General features: G+C 37.6%; 1 protein-coding gene and 1 long non-coding RNA gene across 6 annotated transcripts in view; one reads left to right on the forward strand and one right to left on the reverse strand.

Moving 5' to 3' along the window:
• Positions 1-22463, forward strand: part of LOC308189212 (uncharacterized protein) — a 170836-nt gene that overhangs the window by 130380 nt on the left and 17993 nt on the right. For both annotated transcript variants that reach the window (XR_013946138.1, XM_080579010.1), the window contains exon 3: positions 12991-13123. Coding sequence is in view for 1 of the 2 variants with exons in the window: in XM_080579010.1 (XP_080435136.1) it covers positions 12991-13123 (133 nt within the window). In the remaining variant the exon portion in view is untranslated. The remainder of the gene's footprint in view (positions 1-12990; positions 13124-22463) is intronic.
• The window catches only part of LOC308189219, an 86256-nt gene that overhangs the window by 60474 nt on the left and 3319 nt on the right, over positions 1-22463 (reverse strand). For 2 of the 4 annotated variants that reach the window (XR_013946149.1, XR_013946151.1), the window contains exons 4-5: positions 18583-18646; positions 18181-18329 (exon numbers count right to left, since the gene is read on the reverse strand). This is a non-coding gene — a long non-coding RNA (uncharacterized lncRNA). Of the gene's footprint in view, positions 1-6959; positions 8484-18180; positions 18330-18582; positions 18647-22463 lie in introns of those variants that run through there. The other 2 variants (XR_013946152.1, XR_013946150.1) reach the window with 2 other exon arrangements.

Here is a 22463-nt window from a genome sequence, read left to right on the forward strand (position 1 = left end):
AGCCAGGCAAATATGAGGGAATATATGACGCTGAATGTTTATTCAGCTTGCCTTTCTGCTGTCAGGAAGTTAATCATAAGTTCTTTGCATTTTCTCAGTTTTACTCACATGTTGTTAGATATTTCATATGTATGTGTTATTTTGAGGACGGAATGTGAACACTAGAAGAACTTCGTACTTCGTGTTTGAACTCCATGCTTTTTGCTTAACTAAAAACAAACAAAAAAACAAACAATAACAACAACAACAACAAAAAACAACAAACCAAACTAAAAACTTCCTGCACCATATTTTATGAATTGATAGATTTTCACTAGTTACATGAAAGCAAAAAAATATAAGGAACAAGATGTATCTGACAGGTAAAAAATGAAGAAAAAAGCCTTAATTGTCTCTGTGATGGGACACAAAATAGTTTTGATGCTCAGTAAACTCTCTCAATGAACTACCAAATGTCAAAAAGCAAAGGAAGACATTGTCTCTCCAAGATGCTTTATCTGAGTTAGCTTCTAACAGATGAGTACTTTGGTAAGACATTAAGAGAAGTCAGGTGATTTTAGACATTTCTTTTTAACAGAATAAACAGAGTGTTTATTATTTCTGATCAGCCTTTAATGACACATAGGTCATTGTTGCACTTGTACTGGGCAGTGGAGTCCCTCAATGAATGCCTAGATCTGTCCTCAAACACATATAATTCCATGAAATCTAAATTAGTGACTTGCTACCACATTCTGAAATACTGAACACATATGAGATGAAGAAACTGCAAGTCTTTTGAATAGAAATTGGGAGAAATGTTTTACTAAATAGCGGGCCGTAAGCATTTGCCTTTAGGTAGGTCATTTCAGTAGATCAAAACTGTGTTCATGCAACCTTCCTTTTTGAATACCAGGTTTGACTTATAGCTCACATGGACAATAAATCTATCAAATCCAGTTTCAAAATGTATTTGTTATAAGTTTCAAATGGGCCATGCTGTTGAAAATTCCAAAACATCACTTGCCTATATAATACAAATGAGGCTATCTGGTTCATGAGAGTATCTTTGTCTAGTGCAATAGTGTATGCTGCCAGTCCTGTTTATGAAATCCTCAGTACACAACAGCAAGAAAACACCAGGCACTTGAATATATCAGGCAGGATTATTTTGATATAGAGACTGACAAACAGACACACCCAAGGAGATATCTTACTTCAAGCATTAGAAGAAAAGAAAGGGTAAAACAGAAAGGAAGATTCGGCACTTAGTATTCATGAATAGAGTTGTGCAAATAATAGATCTTTTGGTTCAGTGGCCTTTCAGAAATCTATATACATGGAACTTCTTGGGGTCTACTGAACATATTCAATCCTTATTTTCATTTTAAAATGCACTTACATAGTTCTGTTTGTCAAAACTGATTTTTTTTTTTCTTTTCCACTTCTAATCCCTGCATTTCCCACCTTAGACTATTAATTAAATAGTATCAGCATTGGTTTTATTGCTCCAAAACTATGTTTTCAGCTATTTTTCTGCACAGTACACTTTGAACAGCTTTGCTTATGAATATTGTGTGCAAGAAGAAATAGTATGGTGCTTTTATAAGAAAATAAAAAGAATATGAAAACCTATGGACCTTGAAATCTACACCATGTACATTCAAACCATATACATTCAAACCATATACATTCAAACCATATTTATGCTGAAGCATGGTCTAGATTTAACACATTCTCTAACAGCTGTCAAAGTCCATAAGCTAGGACAGATTCAACAGAAAATTTCTAATGAATTTATGGTTCTTGGCCTTGGAAAGATGCAGGCATGGACTAACTAGTAATTACAGGGAAATAAAATATCATATTCATTGTTGGTATATGGACTGTAGGGAAATAGATCTCACACATAAGAAGTAGATTCCATAAATGATTGTTGCAAAATTAGTTTGCCTTGCATGGAATACCCAACATATTTAGTAAAGATAAAATATGTAATTTATATTGGCTATTATAACTGTGTAAATTTGCAGCACCAGCAGAATTTTAGCATATCTCTGCCTTACTTTCATAAAAAATAAACACCACCTGTCACATCTGTCAAGAAATTATTAAACAAAAGCCTACTAAGGTAATAATTCTTTGGACAGAAATGCCAGCAGAGGGAAAAGGCAAACTAGTATAGCTACTCAAGACATAGAGCATATAGTCTGTTGTCAGCAAGAAGTACATGTTTGAAACTGTTAACAGAAAACTTAATCAGTGGTGGAAGCCATTGTGGCAAAAATATACAGTACCTGAAGCCAAATTAATTCAGTATAAAATTAAAGTTGTTTGAAAGATGGAGAGGAAGGATATGCTTGCAAAAAATCAAAAAAGTCCTCTGAAAGGCTGTTTTTGTGCAAAGTAGGTTTATTCATTTGGATGACTCTCACAAACTGATAGTGCTGATGTAAAAAATGCATAGAATCAGGGAAATTAAGGTTGGAAGGGCTCTTTGGTGCTCTTTTCTGCTCATGGCCTTGACCAGCCAAGTGTTGGATGGAGAGAGCACAACCTCTTTGCATCTTGTTCCAGACAGAACATGAGTCTCTGAAGGCTGAGATAAGGAAGCTTCTCAAAGTGGAATGAGACAAAGTGGACAAACAGCAAAATTTCCATTCTCAAACACTACTCAGCTAGCAGAAATGATGTGGTTTCTATTTTCAAGGCAAAGTATATTAGTGAGTGCCCCAGGCTGGCATGTAAGCAAACATGTACTGGTAGCTCCAGTGGGTGATCCTTCAGAGCATCGGGACATTTTAGGGTTAATTATAGTGTTTGCAGTGCACTAAAGAACTCCCTCTAGGTATTTCATGGAACAGGAAACACTTCCCGCAATTTGCATTAACAATATTGTAACTCATGAAAAGTGTGTCAGATACATAAATATTAATCTGTAATTCTGTATCACCACAGTGACAGACATTTGCACAAAATAAGTCATCACCATAATTATAGCTGTTAATTGGGCATTCAGATACCTTTCTGGTTAAATGAGTTGCATTTGTGATAGGGTGATAGGGTTTTGTATCTGATCTGCCTAAATAATTGCCCTTTTTGACTTTACTGACACCAATCCCCTAGCCACACTTTGGGGCTTATTTATGTCTGCTATCCTTCACACTCACAGAATGAAGAAAAATTTAAAAACTCAGAACAGGAACAGAATGTACAAACTGCTCAGTGCGTAAAAGTCTGCAATGGGATAGTCATGTGGCACAAAAATATATGTACAGTTGTGAGTAAAAAGACAGAAACCTAAAATTCTTTAATAAACAATGGATGGATGTGTTATGGAAGGTGTTTCAGAGCTCCTATGTGAGAAAATAGGTTATTCTTATATCAGTGTTAAAGTGTCTTTTGAGAGGAGGTAGTGGAGACACTTTTCCAGAGATGAATGATACATTATCAGTTCCTTCATTAGTATACATTGTCAGTCCCTATGTTAGGATTTGTTCCTATGCTTTTAACTGTACTGATATTTACTTACGTCTTTTGTCTCCCCACTTCTGACCAGTTTCCGTGCTCAAAATCATCATCAGTGATATCAGTGTAGCCCAAAGAGTAAGTGTGCTCTTGGCTTTATCATTAATTATTTTTGTGTGTGATTGTCTTTGCTTTCTATTGGCAAACTGAATCCCGTGCATATTCTCTTACTGATTAGTACAGAATAAATGGGAAGGGTAAGTGACAACATTTGACTTTGTCTATTCAAGCAGTGACACAGGGTAGGACATGGGAATGAATAAACAGCTGTTTGAAATTAGACAATATGCATGTGAAAATGAAGATGTGTCAGCTAGGGAATAGAGCCGGGTCAGGTCTCAGACCTCTGCTAATGGGACCAACTTCTTGTGAGAGGAAACTGGAAGAATATTAAGTGGAACATGGAACAAATAAGAGCTTTTGGAGAACTGCTTTGAAAAATGAGCGCTCTCTGGCAAATGAAAGTATGTCTCAGTTGCATAATACTGATACGTCCAGCAGGCTCAAAGCAACACGATTGCAGCGGGAGTGCTATTGTACCAGGGACAGAAGATAAATGAAGTATTGATTTCAGAACCAGCAGCATGCCACAAAAGGGACATACAATATTTCTATGGGGCCGGATCCTTACTTGCTGTAATTTGGTATTTCTTCATTGAAGTCAAGCTGATTTATGCCAGCTGTAGTTCTGGCCAGGTATATTTGTAACATGGGGGCATAAATAAAAGCCATGCTCAGAATGTTTGGTTGGGGTTGGTTTCCAAAAGCAGAATGATGAATACACACATATTACAGTTTATCAGTTCTTTCAACTTACTGCAAATCTCATCTTCAGATAATTTCTGATTGGTCTTTAGCTTTTCTTAATAACTAAATACCCTTGCTTCCTGGAGTTCTGTCTCAGCCTGGTGTTCTCCATAACTAATTTTCCTGCAAAGATATAAAGACAATTGCTAACATGTCCACTGCAAGCTCTCCTGCATCATGCCACGGACTGGCTTTTCCTTTAGCACAATGAAAATATTAATTGTGGTGTTCTTTTCCTTTCGGTTTGCTTCGTACCTGACAGAATGTGCCACCACAGTGGAGAGTGATCAGAGCTGAAACATCAGCTATGTATCCTGCACGTATCAGTGACTGCCAGCCATACAGATTGGACCACTGTTGTCTGCATACTCAGAGGTGAATCTTGGAAATAAATCACTTCATTCTAACGGTTTCAAGGCTCTGTTATGAATGCAAGCAGTGTGCTCAGAGCATATGCCATAACACATTGATGTACCACCAGGACAGAGCACCGTGGCACACTTCTCAGAAACTTTTATGCTTGTACCTGTAAAAAAAAAATCATTCTATGTGTGCATTATTTGTTCAAGTGAAGTAAGGAGCAGATAATCATTCACAGTGGAATAGCCAAACAAAAGCTATGTGGCAAGTCAATCCCTATACTCTGTCCTCAAACTTTTTGTGATTGCAGTGCTATTCTTAAAATTTTGAAGATTAGCAAAAATGCTGCTGATGTCCCTGTTGGTCTGCAGTTTATTTTACTTTCATATGCACTTCTCACAGATCTGCATGCAGCATTTCCTGTTTGCAGTATACATATTAGGTGAAACAATATAGGCTGCCTGACGGCCAGCTTTGGTCACTTTTGGCATTTATTGACCTAAACAGAGACAAAATTCTCTTATTTATTTAGTTACGTAAGTGAAGGAGAGGTTCCAAGCTTCTTTAGTATCAACCTAAACTTGTCTAAATATAGGAGAGTGTAAAAATCCAGAGGAATACATCTCTGAAATATTTCTATCAAATTTTCTTCTCCGAGAATTATCTGGACAATCATTTCTTTCTTTCTTTCTTTTTTTTTTTTTCCTTTTTTCCAGGCATTTAAAAGACCTTGATGCATAATATATGCATAACATGTATGAATAACATGTAATTTCATTCTAGTTACACTTGGTTTTCTCTGACTTACACCGTTGTGAGACAAAAATTAAATGTCATGCTACTGAGGATTGAAGTATATGCATGACACATTCAAAATATTAAGGCATGCTGTATAGAACATATTTTTTCAAAAAGCAAAAAATTCCCCCATAGTTGTATATGTGCAATAATCGCTGGTAATTGGTGACTGAAATTAAAAAAAACATTACCAGTAGATAATGTTGCTTTAAAAGGAGTTACTAAAAGTACATTATTTTCTATTTGATATAATAATTTGGGTTTAACTATATATCAACTGAATTAACACATGCCTCTTGAATATTATGTTAACAGATTTTAGTCAGTCTATTAATTGAATATTATTCATAATAATATCCAAAATAGAGCCAATCAAAGACAGCAAATCTTTGCTGTCTTTTTTTCAAATGTGTCATGAACCATTTGGGCTCTGTACTTAAAGATAACTATCCCTTAGTCAACTTTAATGTACAATGCATGGTACCAATATAGGAATTCACCTAACTCAAACATTAAAGATTCTATTACGGCATAAAACAGAATAATGAATCTGAAAGTCTGTATTGATTGGTTAGCAAATCTTTCCCCATAAAAAACACATGTATTTTGATTTGTTTATAATCAATGTATATGTGTGTTATGTAGAAGGCCACTAGGGCATACTAAAAAGAAAAAAAAGAAAAAATATCAGTCCCCTCTGGGAAACAAAAATAATTTTTACAAGAAGTTTTCTTCTTTTCTATTTCCTGTCCTGTCCTGTCCTCTCCTCTCCTCCATTATCTGTCCCCCATGTTTTGTTCATACAGTGGAAATTCAATAAACTGGATTTCCTGAATTTCATCTGCTTAATCAGTATAGAAAAGCCTGTTGTAGGGGTTTCCTTTGTTTTCTAAGAATGCAAAATTCATATATCACCATAGATTTACACTCTGCTTAGGGTAAATATTTAAAAACCTTTTGTGGTGCATGCTGACTAAACATAATGTTTCCAGTATTTCTCTAATTCTTTGAAATGTAAAAGAGGACTCCACGCTCTTTTGAGCTTTCCTGGAGGAAATTGAAAAGTGGATTGAGTATACACAGGGGAAGGTGCAAAATGGGATCATGCAACTGAAATCTCACATTTGAGGAAAGGGCAGGAAAAATTTCTTGCCTTCGTCATAGCCTCTTACTCTGAATGGTCCTGATTCATTTAATGAAGCAATCCTTTTTTTCAGGATACTCTGGTTTAACAGTAGAGGTTGTGAAGGTCCAGAGCATGGGGCTGACAATGAAGAAGCAATAAATTTGCTCATCTCCTTCCTACCAAGATCTATATCTGGCACTTGGCCATAGTCTACCACCAATCGAAGCCAAAAGCTCTGTTACAATGAATCCTGAACTTTGTTGAAAAGTCAATAGCAATAAATGGGCCTTAAGCAACAGATAGAAAATGGTAAAACTTTATTCCCATAAATCAAAAATGGTAATCATGGTAATCATGTCATTTAAGAGTGTTAAGATGTCAATCCAGATTGTTAAGAAGGGCAACTTCATAGAATCATAGAATGGCTTGGGTTTGAAGGGACCTTGAAGATTTTCTAGCTTGAAAACTCCTGCCATGGGCAGGGATGTCACCCACTAGGTCAGGTTGCACAGGGCCTCATCCAGCCTGGTCATGAACACCTCTGGGGATGGGGCATCTAAAATTTGTCTGGGCAAATTCGCAACAGAACATTACACAAATGGAGAATAATCACTGAAGACAAAGAAAACCAAACAATTTCTTCCTTCAGTGAAGGAATAATTACTTTTCCAGCTTACTGCTTTTTGTCACAAAAATATATACATGTAACTGGAATCAAGAAAGGAGATTTTATTGTTGTTGTTTTGGTTTGGTCTGATTTTTTTTTTTTGTAGAAAGATAGTTCAGTTTTTAAGAAACAGAACTTAGGGCTCTGAAAGCCAAAAGATTTCAGTTTACTGCTTTTAATCATGTTGATAACTTTCTCAACTGAAAGTGATTCCAGGTGATATTTTTATTTATTGATTTCATATACAATCAGGATTAAGCATTGTGGAACAGAGATACTCATAATACAACCTGAAGGAAGCATTTACAGTGATAAAAAATTAAACACCTGCTATTTTATTATTATTTATAATTTATATGGTATCAAAGGTGTCCATAAAGCTTTGCAAACATGTGGAAGGATATGCAGAAGCTAACAGTCTAATTTAAACAGCTACAACACTATAAATAATCAAGTATACAGGCAAAGCCGAAGAGGGAAGCTTTGATGGTAGCTGTTGGATGTGACATGAATCCTCAAGTCTGAATGCATTCATGGGCTATCCACATTCAATCTGTCTTCTCCTAGGTGGTACTGAGAGGTCAGCTTCTACGTTTCAATGGCCTAGGAAATCAGCTACTGTCATTGACTAGTTATGTTTTCAGACAAACATTTTTCTGCTCTCTCCTATTTTACTTGTCATTTGAAAAAGCTCCTTATAAATATAAGTAAAGTTCTCCTTTAAATGCCTCTTTAAATGTTACCTGCCCTGAAAAACAGTTAAAAAATGTTTCTGTTTCTATGATAAGACTTTCGCTTACAATGTTGAGATCAGATGTCTTTTTTGGTATCTATTGTTTTTTTTCTTTCAATCTTATGATTGAATTCTGAAGACAGGCACTATAATTTTGTTATGTACTTGTCCAGAAATTCTTTGTTCCATGCATGCCTGGAATTTGATGCAAAGAAAATATGAAAAATAAATAGATCTTATTATAACTGCCAGTGAGTTTTAAGGATGAAACATATAGAAAAAGAGAAAGGAAAAAAAAAAAAAAGGACAAAACCACAAAGTAGTGATCCACTAAAATTCTAATTATTAGAAGGAATACAGTTTTATTCCAAAATATCACTCATGCATTGCAGCCAATCTCCTTACAATCTTCCGAGTCTCTCTCCCCTGTCTGCTTTCTCTCTGCCCATTTAGGTTGAGCATACGTATCCAGTGTAGGTGCTGACCTGAAAAGCAAGGTGTGCTTTTAGCTGCCACAGAAAGAAGCTTTAGCTTCTTTATCTTCTTTATCTTTAGCTGCTACAGAAAGAAGCCAGACACAGATTTTTAGAGCCAGCTCTCTTTCATGTCTTCATGAATGACTTGGACACATGACTTGAATGCATATGTAAATTTGCAAATGATACTAAATTAGGAAGAGCTGTGGAATCCCCCTGAGGGTGGAGAGGCCTTGCAGAGAGATCTTGACAAATGAGAGGTCTGGGCAATCACCAGCTATATGAAATTTAACAAGAGCAAGTGGTGGATTCTGCAGCTGGGATGAGGGCAACACTGCATCTATGTACAGATTGAAGGATGAGTGGCTGGAGAGCAGCCTTGTAGAAACAGATCTGGGGGTTCTGGTTGACAGCAAGTTGAATATGAGTCCACAGTGTGCCCTGGCAGCTGAAGGGGCTAACTGTACCCTGGTGTTCATCAGGCACAGGTGCTGTCTGGTTGAGGGAAATGATCGTCCTGCTCTGCTTTGCGCTGGTGCAGCCTCACCTCAAGTGCTGTGTGTAGTTTTGGGCACAACAATATAAGAAGGACATAAAACTAATAAAGAGCCTCCAAAGGAGGGCTACAAAGATGGTGAAGGCTTGAGAGGGGAAGGTGAGTGAAGGGTGGCTGACGTCACTTGGATTGTTCAGAGCAGAGCAGGCTGAGGGGAGGTTTCATGCCGGCCTGCAGCTCCCTCATGAGGAGGAGCAGAGGGGCAGGTGCTGAGCTCTGCTGTCTGGTGACCAGTAACAGGACCTGAGGGAAAGGCATGGAGCTGTGACAGAGGAGGTTCTGACTGGTTGTGAGGAAAAGGTTTTTCACCAAGGGTGTGTTTGGGCACTGGAACAGGGTCCCCAGTGAAGTGGGCAAGGTACCAAGCCAGCAGGAGTTCAAGAAGTGTTTGGACAATGCTGTCAGACATATGGCTTGATTTTTGTATGGTCCTCTGTGGAACCAGGAGTTGGAATTGGTGGATGACCCTTGTGAGTCCCTTCCAACTCAGGATAACCTCTGATTCTAGCCTCTTTGTATCCATTATATCATACTATAAAATCTCAATTTTTTCTAAAAAAAATAATTTAATTTTATTTATTTATTTTTTAATCTCAGGCCTGTAATTCATAGTTGCATATGAAAGAGTTAAGTCTTAGCCTAACTGCATGTGTAGAAGGGGCAGATTCTGCAACTCATACAGTGCTGTATCAAACTCCAGTGTAAGGAGAAAGAGGTAGGAGCAGAGCCATGCAGAGCTAAGGAGTGGTCTGGAGCTTACAAGTGAAGAACATGACACAGATTGGAGGAAAAGGGACATCCTCTTTTGCTTAGGCCTTTTCTGGAGTCTTGAGATGCAGAGTCTGGAAAGAGGAAATGTGATGATCAAGAATTTGGACAAGGAGTAAGGTGGCTACATATAAGAGAGGAATTCTCTGCTTACAAGAGGTAGATAGGACTTTTAAGATATGTCACACAAAAGACAGAGATAAATTTTAGGCCTACTTGGGGTCGTTACCCTAAGGAGTCAAAGGATGTGGAGGTAGTAAAGGAAGATAGTCATGGGAAGAGAAAAAAGGAAGAAGAGGATGTGATACTAATGACTCTGTGTTTTTCTCACTTAAAAAATGCCCAGAAAAGTATAATTTGGCAAGTTGCATATGAAATTATACACTTCACTTGTAAGAGAGAAGCATCAATGTATTCATTGATATTATGTAGTGATCGAACAAAGCTTAATCATAAACGAGATAGTGACTTAACAAGATTTGAGATGGCAAGGTACACTTGTTTATTTACTGAATAGAGGACAGGGTAAGTAAAATGTGTCGGGGAGAACCTCCATTGAGTCATGGGGTTCAGAGTAGACCCCTTGCTTTTTAAACTGCTAAACCAAAGAGGAAAGGAACTTACGTGCAGCTGAATCACTCCTAGTCCCAGACTTGGTCAGTGGTTTATGTCTAAAGGTTTATATCATAGAATCATTAGGGTTGGAAAAGACCTCCAAGATCATCTGGTTCAACCATCACCTTACTACCAATGTCACTAAACCATGTCCCTAAGCACCACATCCAACCTTTCCTTAAACACCCCCAGGGACGGTGACTCCACCACCTCCCTGGGCAACCCGTTCCAATGCCTGACTACTCTTTCTGAGAAGAAATGTCTCCTAATTTCCAACCTAAATCTCCCCTGGCACACCTTGAGGCCATATCCTCTACTCCTATCACTAGTTATCTGTGAGAAGAGGCTGACCCCCAGCTCCCCACACCTTCCTTTCAGATAGTTGCAATTGATCTAAGATATAATCTTAGTGAAGCTTACAAAGTTTAGCAAGCTATTAACCACGTACTGAGGTTTTGTTCTGGCAAGGAATCTGTTGTGAACAGTAAGGGATTTCTGCAGCAGGCATGACCTTGAGAGGTGTCCCTACTCAAGGGGAGATGTTGGTGTGCCACCAGATGCCATGCAGAATTGCTCCGAGGGCTCTTGGACTGCTAGTTATTTATAGGATAAGAGGATGGACTAATAGTCATATTACTTTTTGGTGCATGCTCCATTGGCCCTCAGCTGCTGAGCAAGATGTCTGTTTCTCCAGAACCTAGTTTGAGCTGATATTGTGGTCACTATCTGCCTGAGCAACGTCTCAGTTTAGCCAGTGTGCTGGTCAGACATGTGGTTTGATTTTTGAGTGGTCCTGTGTGGAGCCAGGAGTTGAACTTGATGATCCTTGTGGGTCCCTTCCAACTCAGGATATTCCATGATTCCACTGTCTGCCTGAGCAAGGCCTCAGGTGCAATGGCCAGTGTTTGAGCAAGGCAACAGACTGAAGGCGGGGAAGGCAGAGCACACCACCACGTGGCACTACAGAGTTGCTAGGTTTTGAGTTTCCCTGAGACATTTTAATTACATATGCTCCTTTAAAGTACCATTCCTGAAAGCAAGCTATAGATGATCCTAAAATACGGGTTCCCTTCAAAGATGGCTCTGAATCCCACAGATTTCCTACTCGTGTTCAAAAGAAAATGTTGGGTAAACTTCTACTTGTCTATATCTGCAGACACTGCATCCTGTTAAATAATAGAGGTGTTTTCTTTCGTATTAAGAGAAAATGTATGAATTTCCTTGTTTAATACCTTACTCCTGGGTTACCGGGAGTCTGACTAGTTATCTCATCATAAAATGGCTTTGAGAAGTCAAGAAAGATATCTGAGAGTCACCAGAACAGAAACTATGGCTACAGGAGATGGACTGAAAGAAGACAAATTATAATATGTTCTTTCTTGAATGTAGTCCTAACCTACACACTGCATGCAACAAATCCTGCCTGCCTGCAGCTTGCATCTGACAGGCCTAAGGCGGTACTTCCAGAAAGGGCTTAAAGAACTGGCTGCACTTCCTCTACCTCTGTCAGAAATGTGTCTTCCTTAGTGACAATTACATGAAGAGCTCATACATTCTGCTTTATGATCTCACTGTGCTATTGCAGCCTTTGGGAAGGGTTGTGGTACAGTGTAAATCCTGGCTGATACTTGGTGTTGGGGTGAGGCTAGGGTAGGAAGAATGAGAAGATGGAAAAAGTTTTTTTTTTTTTTTTTTTTTTTTTTGGGGGAGGGGTTAAAACTATAGGAAAAGCAGATCTTTCTAAGGGCGTATTTAAAATTCTGAAAGCATATGTATTTCTCTCCACAAGCACAGCTCAAAGTAACATGGCAATTTATTTCATTTAACTTGCGCATTTTATTCTAATTATTTCTTGTGGATCTGCTAGTACTCTTGGGTTTCTAGTGCTCTGGTGTCTAGTTTTCTGTCATCCTAAGTACACACAACTTCAGTGGCTCACAAGAAAGTACCTCATTGAAGTTTAAGCGTCTGGCAAGCATTTACATACATCTTTGTGGCTTTACTCTCCACTGCTACTTCTTTGTTTGTCATATTGATTTTGTATTTGCAGTCACCCATTGGCCTTGACTAGGATGAATGGTTATGTATTGTTTATGCTGCGGTAATGCCTCAGGGCAATGACAATTCAGTGAGAGAGCTGGACCCTGTACAAATGTCCAACTGGATGGATAAACTCTGAAAGAACAGTCTGCCAGAAAAACTGTCAGAACAGGTAAATAGGATGAGCTATCCTAACACAAACTAATGACAGGATAGAGTCCCATTGGTTTTATTATAATAAAGACAAAGTCAATGCTGACATAGTGAAGTGATGAGAGTTTAAGAAGATAATGATTTTAATTAACTTTATAAGGGAAAATAAGCTGAATTTTAACACTGCCTCATTAAAGAAGCACTGAACTACAAGGGAATGGCTGTATCACAGTGTCTTGTCCCTGGCTAGGTCTCCCCTCTGCCCCAGTCAAGACCTAACCTCTTTGGTTATCTCGTTAAGCAAAGGTCATAAACAATAAGATTTCTCTTTTAGTAAGTAGACATAAAATCACTGGAGATTTTTTTTTTTTTCTCTGAAGGAAGAAAATATCTCCATGAAACTTTTATGCATGTGGTTTTGGTCTTCTGGGTTGAATCACTGTGCCATGACTTTGAAGATCACTCCAGAATTCAGAGCTACTCACAGCAGCAAGTCATGGAGGTTTTGGAGCACAAGGTATGTGTTTTACTATTTCTCTGTGGCTTCTCTGCCTTCCTTTCCTCTTCAGGTTTGTCTGTAAAGAGAGAGTCTGTCTGGTCTTAGTTATATGAGAAGTCACCTTTTCTGCCCTGTGTAATACTGCAGCCACTGAGATTAGCTTGCCAAGGGAGCAGTCTCTGGACTGAAGCTTCTCAAAGCTGGCATCTGATCTTCACTTACACAACTGGCTTCCTCTGCTGATCAAACAGATTCCACATCACATCAGTGTGCTTGAAAGCAAAGGGCTTTACTTAGTATCTGATGCTACATATGCTGTTGCTGAGTGTGTGTGGTTATGCATGCGTATGCCAATATTAGAAATGCATGTATATATCTATTATAATGTTGTGCCCTACTACAGTTGATATCAAGGCACAACTGAAGGACAAACTCTGTCTCAGCTGAGCAGGGTGAACAAACAGTCAAACCCTTTTGTGATGTTTTTGTTGTTGCCCCCTACAGCTCCCAGTGAACGTGGATCATAGCTAATGGAGGGAAGCACAGTTACCCCATCCGCTCTGAACAGCAGAGAGATGGTGTGGCCCACAGAGCTTGGTCCTGCTTGTGTAAGGGCCTCTGCCTTTTGCGGTTACTGCCAGCCTATATTTGGACATTTTTTTGAGGACTATTTACCAAAGACCAGAATTGCGAGAAAGAAATTCCCTTGCAGTGGACCGACCACCTTTTTTTCAGGCTATTTTGTGGAAGGAAAGTAAGTGTGGCCCTAAAATGTGCTATGAACGCTGAATAAAACAAGGGCAACCTGTATATATATATATATATATATTTTTACGTTCTCCATGTGTCACTAAGCTTTATCAAACTGCCCTCCTGCTTGTGGGTGAATCATTTGAGTGATTCACCCTTGTGGGTGAATCATTGATTATGAGACAGGACTTGCTCTGAATGTTATGCTGCATTTTACCATCATTTTGTTAGATTCCAAAATTAAAGACTGCCAGCTGGGGAAATCTAATTTCACCATTTACTTCAGATGTGTCCTTCATAGTTAGCTTAGTTGAAAAAACATTCAGGCTTGCCCTGGAGAACATACCTAGCAGTAAAACAGCTGCATAAAGCCTCGTAATGGTAGGAAACTCACTGCTGTTTGTCCAATAGCTGCTGCTAGCATTACATTGACACATCTATGCTTTGGATGATAGGACCTACTAATAAGTGAACTTCTGACACTTTGTAAACAAGTACACATTTGACATTGCTATTTTCTTGCCTGGTTGGGCAAAATTTTTCTCTCATTAAATCATAGTAATTTTTACCAATGTGAAGATTTCTACATCTGGCTTTCAGGAATTTACCTGACCACCACATCTAGGTGTAGAAAATCAGTCATCACATCCAGATCACTTTTCTGCAACTGTCATTCCAAGGACATGTTCATTTCCCCAGTTAGATCATTTAAAAAAATAATACAATAATTTCTATTTATTGAAAAGTAATAGATGTAGAAAAATATGTACACTGTTGCTCTATGTTCTGAAACCTAAATTGCCTAGAGCTGCCCTGATTTCAAGCTTATGAGTCATCTAAGCTCAAGCTGTAGAAATTCCAGAGGGCATGTTGTTAAATAATGCATGAGTGATGTAATTTCACTGTGTATCTCATTAGCAAAATGCTACAGGAAAGAATTAGGGAGAAGAATCTAAAACTATTCTGGTCCTATCTCTGTACTCCTTTTTAAATTTTGTTTTATTTGTTACATACAAAGGGTTAATTTGAATGATAGGTTATTTTGATTATCCTAAAGTGATAGGATAACAAATCTGGGTTAAATTAGGTGACAGTGACAGCTGCTTTCTTGTTAGCGATGAGAAAAATTCTGAGAATCCTTTCTGTTTTGAGCTCTAATTCTGAATCTGTCTTACACTTTCTTCTTTCTCAGTGTGGGTATGTATGTGTGAACATGTGTATCCAGTATATATACAATTATGTATGTATATAAAGACCAGGAGACTACATGTGTTTTCCACAAAAACAAAACAAAAGAAGGATTACCTCTTGGTCTCAAAGTTATCAAAACCTTTTTTATTAGCTCTAACACTGTATATTATTCTAGAAAGCAATCAGGTTATGCAAATAATAATCTTCTTTTATCTGGAGGTATGCATCTATAATTAAGAATGTCAGTCACCTTATCTTGTAAACAGTCTGTTCTTAGTACACAATACGAGATCTGGTGCAGATGTGTCTGTGTATGCAGAGAGCCAATATATCATTTTTGCTGCATCTAAAGCCTGCAATTTCATGCTTAGCACTTGGCATTGTAACCATGGTTATCTTCAGTTAGATGCAGAATACAGAGGCTTCAGCAGATTTTTATTTTTTTATTTTTTTTTTTACTTAGACCTACAGCAATCAAAACACATAAAGAGATCAGCATTCCAAATATAAATGCATAGATAGAATGTGGTGAAGGCAACAGTATTATCTATTATATGACACGCGATATTTAGACTTTATTGCAGGTGCTTTTCCTGAAATTTCTTTAAAAACAAGGGGACTACTAAGTCATGCATAAGAGAAATGGACCTCTTTTCTTGAATGTTTTCCTTGTACAAAGAGTAGAAGCTGAAAGGCTGATATTTCTATTAGCACAAGGTTAAAGGACACATTATCACACGTTCAAAGGATTGGCTATTTTATTTTTAATTTTATCTCCAAAATATCTAGCACACTATTTCTAAATTTTTGGAAAGTAATAGAGGTTCACAGTTTTGATATTAGCCTAGATTTCTCTACATATTTTATGAGGCTCCATATGGCAGCGTTTGTTGAACAGAAAGAGTTTACAGCAGAATAAATGAAGCAGATGACCAGTGCATCTTTACATGTTGAAAAAAAATTTATTACAGACTTTCTGAGGAGTGATTGTGACTCCTTTTTTATGAATACTGAGTAGTTATATGCACAGTCGTAAAGTTTTGACTGTTCAAGAGCAAACAGTTTTCTGTAAACTTGTTTTTCTGTGAAAAAGTGTAATATTGTTGGTCCTAGAAAAACTGTCTCTATAAATCGCAGAAAGTTTATACAGGCTTGACTGGGCTGTTTTTTTTTTTTTTTTTCATTAGAAGTCACTAGGTACTGTGCTGCAGAGAGTATACGTGTGCTATGCAGCAGCTAGAGGATATTGTTTGTCAGGAACAGCACAGAGTCAAACTTGGTTGAACCCTCAAAGCCTCCCAGGCAGCTCTGCTGCAGAAGATTCTTTGTTCAGAGAATCCTTCCAAAGCAAAATTGGATTATCCTCTTAAATGACAATATCTACTGTAAGGAAGAAGGGTGGGTTGAGCGTTAGCTCAACCTTTCAAACAAAAACACTTACTTCGTATCTGTTATTTTTATTCATTTGCTGGGGCACTGACCTGGTAAATGGAGGTTTCTCTGAAAATTGTACTTAATAACTGCTGCTGTTATTCACCAAACCCTATACTGGATGAGTGCCCTACTATGGCAGTCTACTTGGGCTTGCTCAGCTCCAGCATCTGCTGTTAAAAACATCTCCCTCAAGCCAAGGGTAAATTCCAGAAGCACTTGGGACCCTGGGTTTCATTCTGCTGCTGAGCTTGTGCAGAGAGATGGAGAGTATGTGCTGTCTCCCAACAAATGAAGGTTTTTGTCAGCGTTCAAAACAGCTGCCATTGTGGCACACAGTCTTTACAGCTCTAAGGAGGCAGAGTGTTGTGTGGGGAAGGGCTGCAGCATTGGAGGAGACATGGAAAGGCATTAGTGTAGCTGGGGCTGACTCACATGCAAGCAACCATGGATAAAAAATCAGTGAGTACTTCACTGGAGGCTAATATCAAAGAGTAGCAGCGGTGTCTGAAAGGCAAATGTGACACTTATTTAAAAGCCCTGTTTAAAGAAACCAGGCAGAGTATTGTGCTTCTTCAGGGTTTTTCTTAGGGCTGAATGCTGGGGGTCAGAGTTTGAATTTAATGCAGTACCAAGAGAAACAAGTAGCTATGCCAGCTGTGGAAGACAGGTTTTCTGCCACATCTTGGTCAAGGACAAAAGTCTATAGAGAAATAGGGAATTCTTTTCAAGTTTGAATACTTTTCTTTTAAATGTGGTGAATCCTGTGAGTCCAGCCTCATCATGTATTTCCAGAGGTGTGTCTGTTATTTGTACAATGGTACAAAAGCCAAGGGCTGCTTTCACGCTGAATTCTTAATGCTAAACAGTGCAGTGATGCAGTAGCAAAACACTGATCCTTTCTACAAAGAACCTACAGACCTGAGACAGAATATGACAGAAGACCTCACAAAAAGAAGAGAGCACAATGAGGGAGGGGGGAAGGAGAGAGAAGGAAAAAAGGAAGGTTTCTATGAAGAGCATGAAGGAAATATTGAGGATTCTACAAAGATGAAATTTTCATCATTCATTTTGTAAACAACGTGGATTGCGCTGTCAAGACTCTGGTTACCCATAATGAGGGCAAACTATTATAACTGTTTTATCTGATTTTAAAATTTAAGCCATGTAGGATTTTCATTATAAAATCTAAAGTTATGCAAAACTCATTAGATTTTAAATTAGCAAAAAATTACACATTATATCTTCAGCCCAATGGAGAGCCAAACCCTCAAATTTTGTGTTAGATTAAGGTAACACTTGGTGAAATTTTATAGTGAACCAGGTCTGGGCTGTGCTTTTTCTTTCAAATACAAATGAAATCAGTTATAATTACTTTCATGCAGCCTGTCTGCAGTGGCAAGGCTGTATTGGCACTTTTAAATGAATTTTGCCTTGAATTTTTAGATTTATCTGAATATAAAATTCAAAGCATAGCTCTGAGTATGTGAGATCAAATAAATCAAAAGCCAAAAGACTTCATGAATCCCCGCAACATGAAATAACTGAGTTTTGTACAGATCTGCTTACTACCTAAAAATAGTTTAGTCTTATCTCTATACAGAATCTCCTGTGATAGCATAAGGAGTGATAAAAACCCAACAGATACCTGAGAAACTAAGTCAGTGGCTTGAAAAGAAAGCAAGGGAAAAAAAGATACTCACTGTGATGTGAACTTTGTCCCTCTTTCAAATGGCATTTAAGTGCAGTGGCTGTGGTATTTTCTGTAAATGGATTATCATGCAGACTCTGTATGTGTGCCATCTGTGAGTGTTGTATGCTCTATTCAGTATAGCAGACGAGACTTTTCTTCCTTTAAAAAGAGAGAATAAAAAGACTTATGGAGATATGGTAGAACAAGAACAACAAAAAAAAGTGAACGAGCAATGTTTATGGTACTAATTTTAATAATAGCTCTCTTCCATAGACAGTATTGAAGCTGTTGCTTCTTGAAATATCCTAAGTTCCCCGTGAATCCAATGCAGTTGCTATCAAAATCTTTAACTTTTTCTCTGCTAGGTAAGATATTGTTGTAAAGCTGTTGTTGTAAAGCTGTTGTTACTTACATAGAAACTGAAATAATGCTTGCAAACAGGTGAGACGTGATCACATGCCCGAAGGGGGTGCAGCCTGGATAGACCACATAGAGGAGAGAGGAAAGTAGGTTACGAAGGAAAAAAAGGGACGAGTTTGATAGCCAAGTTCTCATCTCCAAATTCAAGAAATGCTTCTCTTTCTTCAAGTCTATCTCTTTCATCCCTTTTATTAGTTCTCTGAATATATTTTAGTTGTCCCATTTAATTTTTATTTTCCATTTTGGCCCAGTTTGGCCAATTTTTAGACACTTGTTGAGCTTTAAACCAGCTGACTGTAGTCATGCTTAAAGTTAAGCCTGTGTGCATATTTGCAGGGTGAGAACCTTTTTTTCAGATATTCATCTTTTTAGTTTTTCTTTTACAGACAGTTTAACTGCTTTCTCGGTAATTGTGATAAGAAAAAATGTCTATTTTTTTCAGTATTGACCAATTCCCACTTCTGTTTTGACTTCTCTTTTCTCTTCTTTCTTCTACCTTCTAAAGCTTTTCATATGTATTTTTTTAGGATGTTTATTGTTACTCTGGACAGACTTTTTTTTTTTTTTTTAAATTATGAATAAAATGTCCCAAAGCATATTCCAAGTGAGGCATAAGCACTTTTTATTTAATATTGTTCTCTGTTGTGTTTTCAATCTTTTCTACTTCTTTAACACCAGGGAATTTTTAGTGCTCTGCTAGACTTTCAAGTAATCAATGGCTTTATTAACTAGTCTGCAGTGACAGGAAAATCTTTGCCAGTCAACAAGCAGACTGTACTTTTAGCTCTTTCTTACAAAATTCTGTACACTACAACTGGACCTTACTTCCAGAGTTACTGATAACCACAAAATGAGCAATCCTACATTCATTATCAGCCAGTCTGGAAATTCATATATAAATCATCTCAGGACTTAGGTCTTTACTTGCATTGCAACTAATGAGATGAAAGATATTTCAAGGACTCTAAATAGCTTTTAAAAGGTTCAAAAATACTTATTGGAGGGAGGGTATATACAGCTGTATAATCCACTGGGAAACATACAAAACAGATTTTCATCCTTAGTTACATTGTCATCTCAAATTTGCATGTGAAGTGAGGCATTTTAATGCTTGCCTTATGTTTTAAACCACGAGAAGTTAAAGCCACAAAGCAATATGATATGTGGACAAAGTCTTCAGACAGTTTTCTGTTTTCCTGTTTATATTGAAAACTAGCCAAAGACATTTCCTGTGGAAAAGCAATAATCATAATTTAGGATTTATGGTTTTATGACCAGCTGAAAAATTTTGTTAATGTAGACAGACTGCTAATTGTCCAGTGTTTTAGGCCTTGATCCTTATTGCTACGGTAGTCCTTTTACTGTAACATTAAATCAATTCATTTTTCTTCATGCAATTATAATTCTTTTAGACCACTATAGGTCTTCAAAGTACTGTTCAGATAACTGTATTTTTTGTTTATAACTAAAGAATTCCTGACTGGTTTTAAATGCAAAAGGCAGCACTAATGAAATGTTGAGGGTACATCACAAAACACTACTCACTGATACAGGGTGGAGAGGTAAGCAGAGAAAGCTCAGGCAAAGGGTAGGGCCTCCCTGAGCATGGCAGCTTGTCCCATGGCACTGGAGCCTGCAAATCTTGGAATGACATGGGACGCAACACTACTACACATATATCACTGCTGTTCAGTGGTGCTAAATGGAGTACTCCCATGCTATTTTTTTTCTTTTTTTTTTCTTTTTTTTTCTTTTTTTTTTTTCTTTTTTTCTTTTTGTAGTTGTTGATGTGCTCTTAGAAATGAAACTTAACGGGAAAAGGAAGATTTACTGTAAAATGGAAATCTGTTTTCCCAACAGTTATGCTTGACATAATTCAAATTCTAGTGAGATATCACCTGTTCTCAGTTATCGTCTTATAGTTATGCATCTTGGAAAGAGGTGGCTCAGTATACAATATTTTTGCGTTATAACTTCTCTGAAAATCTTCATAAATCCAACTCTACTTCTACCTGTAAATTTAAGGAGGTGGAGGACAAATGGGTGGTCAATCTAGCACAGTCAGATGAAAGAGTAGGAACGGTACTTTCTTATTTCTATAAGAAAATAGAAACATCCTGACTTGACCAGCCAGCAATGGGGTGAATGTTTCAAATATTTTTTTTCTTTTCCTTTTTTTTTTCCCCCTTCATTTCTGGAGGCAGAAAAGAGGCAAATGAATTCTGCAAGGGGTGAATACTGAGTCGCTCTATTGCCTTTGCTCAAAATTGCTTTGCAAGTGGGTACTTTAAGTATATAATCTTTTACTAAAGGGATTAACTAGCATAACTATTTTATGATTGCCTAATGCTGCAAACTATCTGAAAGTAAAAATATGAAGCAATGGGACATATGGAAAAAGCATTCAGACAATTTTAACTAGCACTAGCTAGGATTAACTCCTATACCACATGGTTAACCTCTGGGATGGTAAAGAGGGCTTAATGAAGGCAAACAAATATTAGCAGGAAAAAGTATTTTTGTCTGACTTTATAGGTGGAGAACTAAAACAGTGGAAAATGACCATCACATCCTCCTGAAAGAATGCTAAAAGCCTTTCTCAGGAAATGTGGTGATTGGACAAAGGGTATTAATTTTAAAGTAAAAAAGGTTAGATTTAGATTAGACATTAGGAAGAAATTCTTTACTATGAAAGTGGTGAGGCACTGGCACAGGTTGCCCAGAGAAGCTGTGGGTGCTCCATCCCTGGAAGTGTTTAAGGTCAGATTGGATGGGGCTTTGGCAACCTGGTCATCTAGTGAAAGATGCCAACACCATGGCAGGGGGGATGGACTAGGTTGTCTTTAAAGTTCCCTTCCAACCAAAACCATTCTATGCTGTTTTGCAGATGTGTGCAGTAGATGTTTGAACCGTGTAACTGATAGAGAAACAGTACTAAGGATTACCTTGAAGCTTGCAGCCACTAATCTACAAACCTGATCAGACAATTTTGTCAAGATCGTGCAAAACAAATGTAGAAAACCCAGGAAATGATTTCCACTGTCTTGAGTCTCAAGGTGGCCAGCATAAGACATTGTTTTTCCATTTCTGAGACTTTTCTGATAAAAGGGAAAGATGATAATTCTTTTTTTTTTTCTTCTTTTTTTTTTTTCCCTGTCTTTATGAAATTGAGCTAATTCTTAGTCAAGGGCACTTATATGCCAGAAGTAGATATTATTTTCGGAATAAGTATGTGTTTTAAAAGGAAATGAGGAGCAGCCATGCCAAAATACCTTGAGCAAAACAAGCGGTTTAAACTATGGTGCTGAGCAACTTACTGATTTATTGCTAAGAGGAGCAAGGGAGAGCCTGGAAAAACCTATTAGTAAAACAACCACTTTGCTAGCTTGGGGAAACAAATTAACTTAAAGATGATGCTATATTGGATATTGAAAGTGAATGTAATATGCAAATACTAGTTATTTAAGTCCTCAGAGCCCTTTCTAAATGGTATAATAAATACCATTAGGTACTATGTTATCACAACTTCTGATTCTAAGCTCTTATATGTCAGAGTGAGATAGCTTATTTTCTAGTAGAAATGTATTAGTGCCTATGAACCTGTGCTGGATAGTAGCAACACCTTTCCAGTTCTGCAGTAGTTAATAAAATAATAAGTTTGGATGTTGATTTGAAATTAATCACAGGAAGATTGCACTGCTTAATTACATTCTTGTGAGGATGTAGATACACCAGGATAAAGGTGCTATCTTAGCGTATCTATTCCCCCGCAGGGAAGGAGAACACACTGTTCTCCAGTACACACACACACAGATGTAGTGCAGCTGTGCCCACACTAAGGAAGGCAGTAGCATAAATGTTTCAGTAGGAAAT

This window comes from Anser brachyrhynchus, assembly GCF_964034855.1.
Source record: "Anser brachyrhynchus genome assembly, chromosome: 2".
Classification (NCBI taxonomy): Eukaryota; Metazoa; Chordata; class Aves; order Anseriformes; family Anatidae; genus Anser; species Anser brachyrhynchus.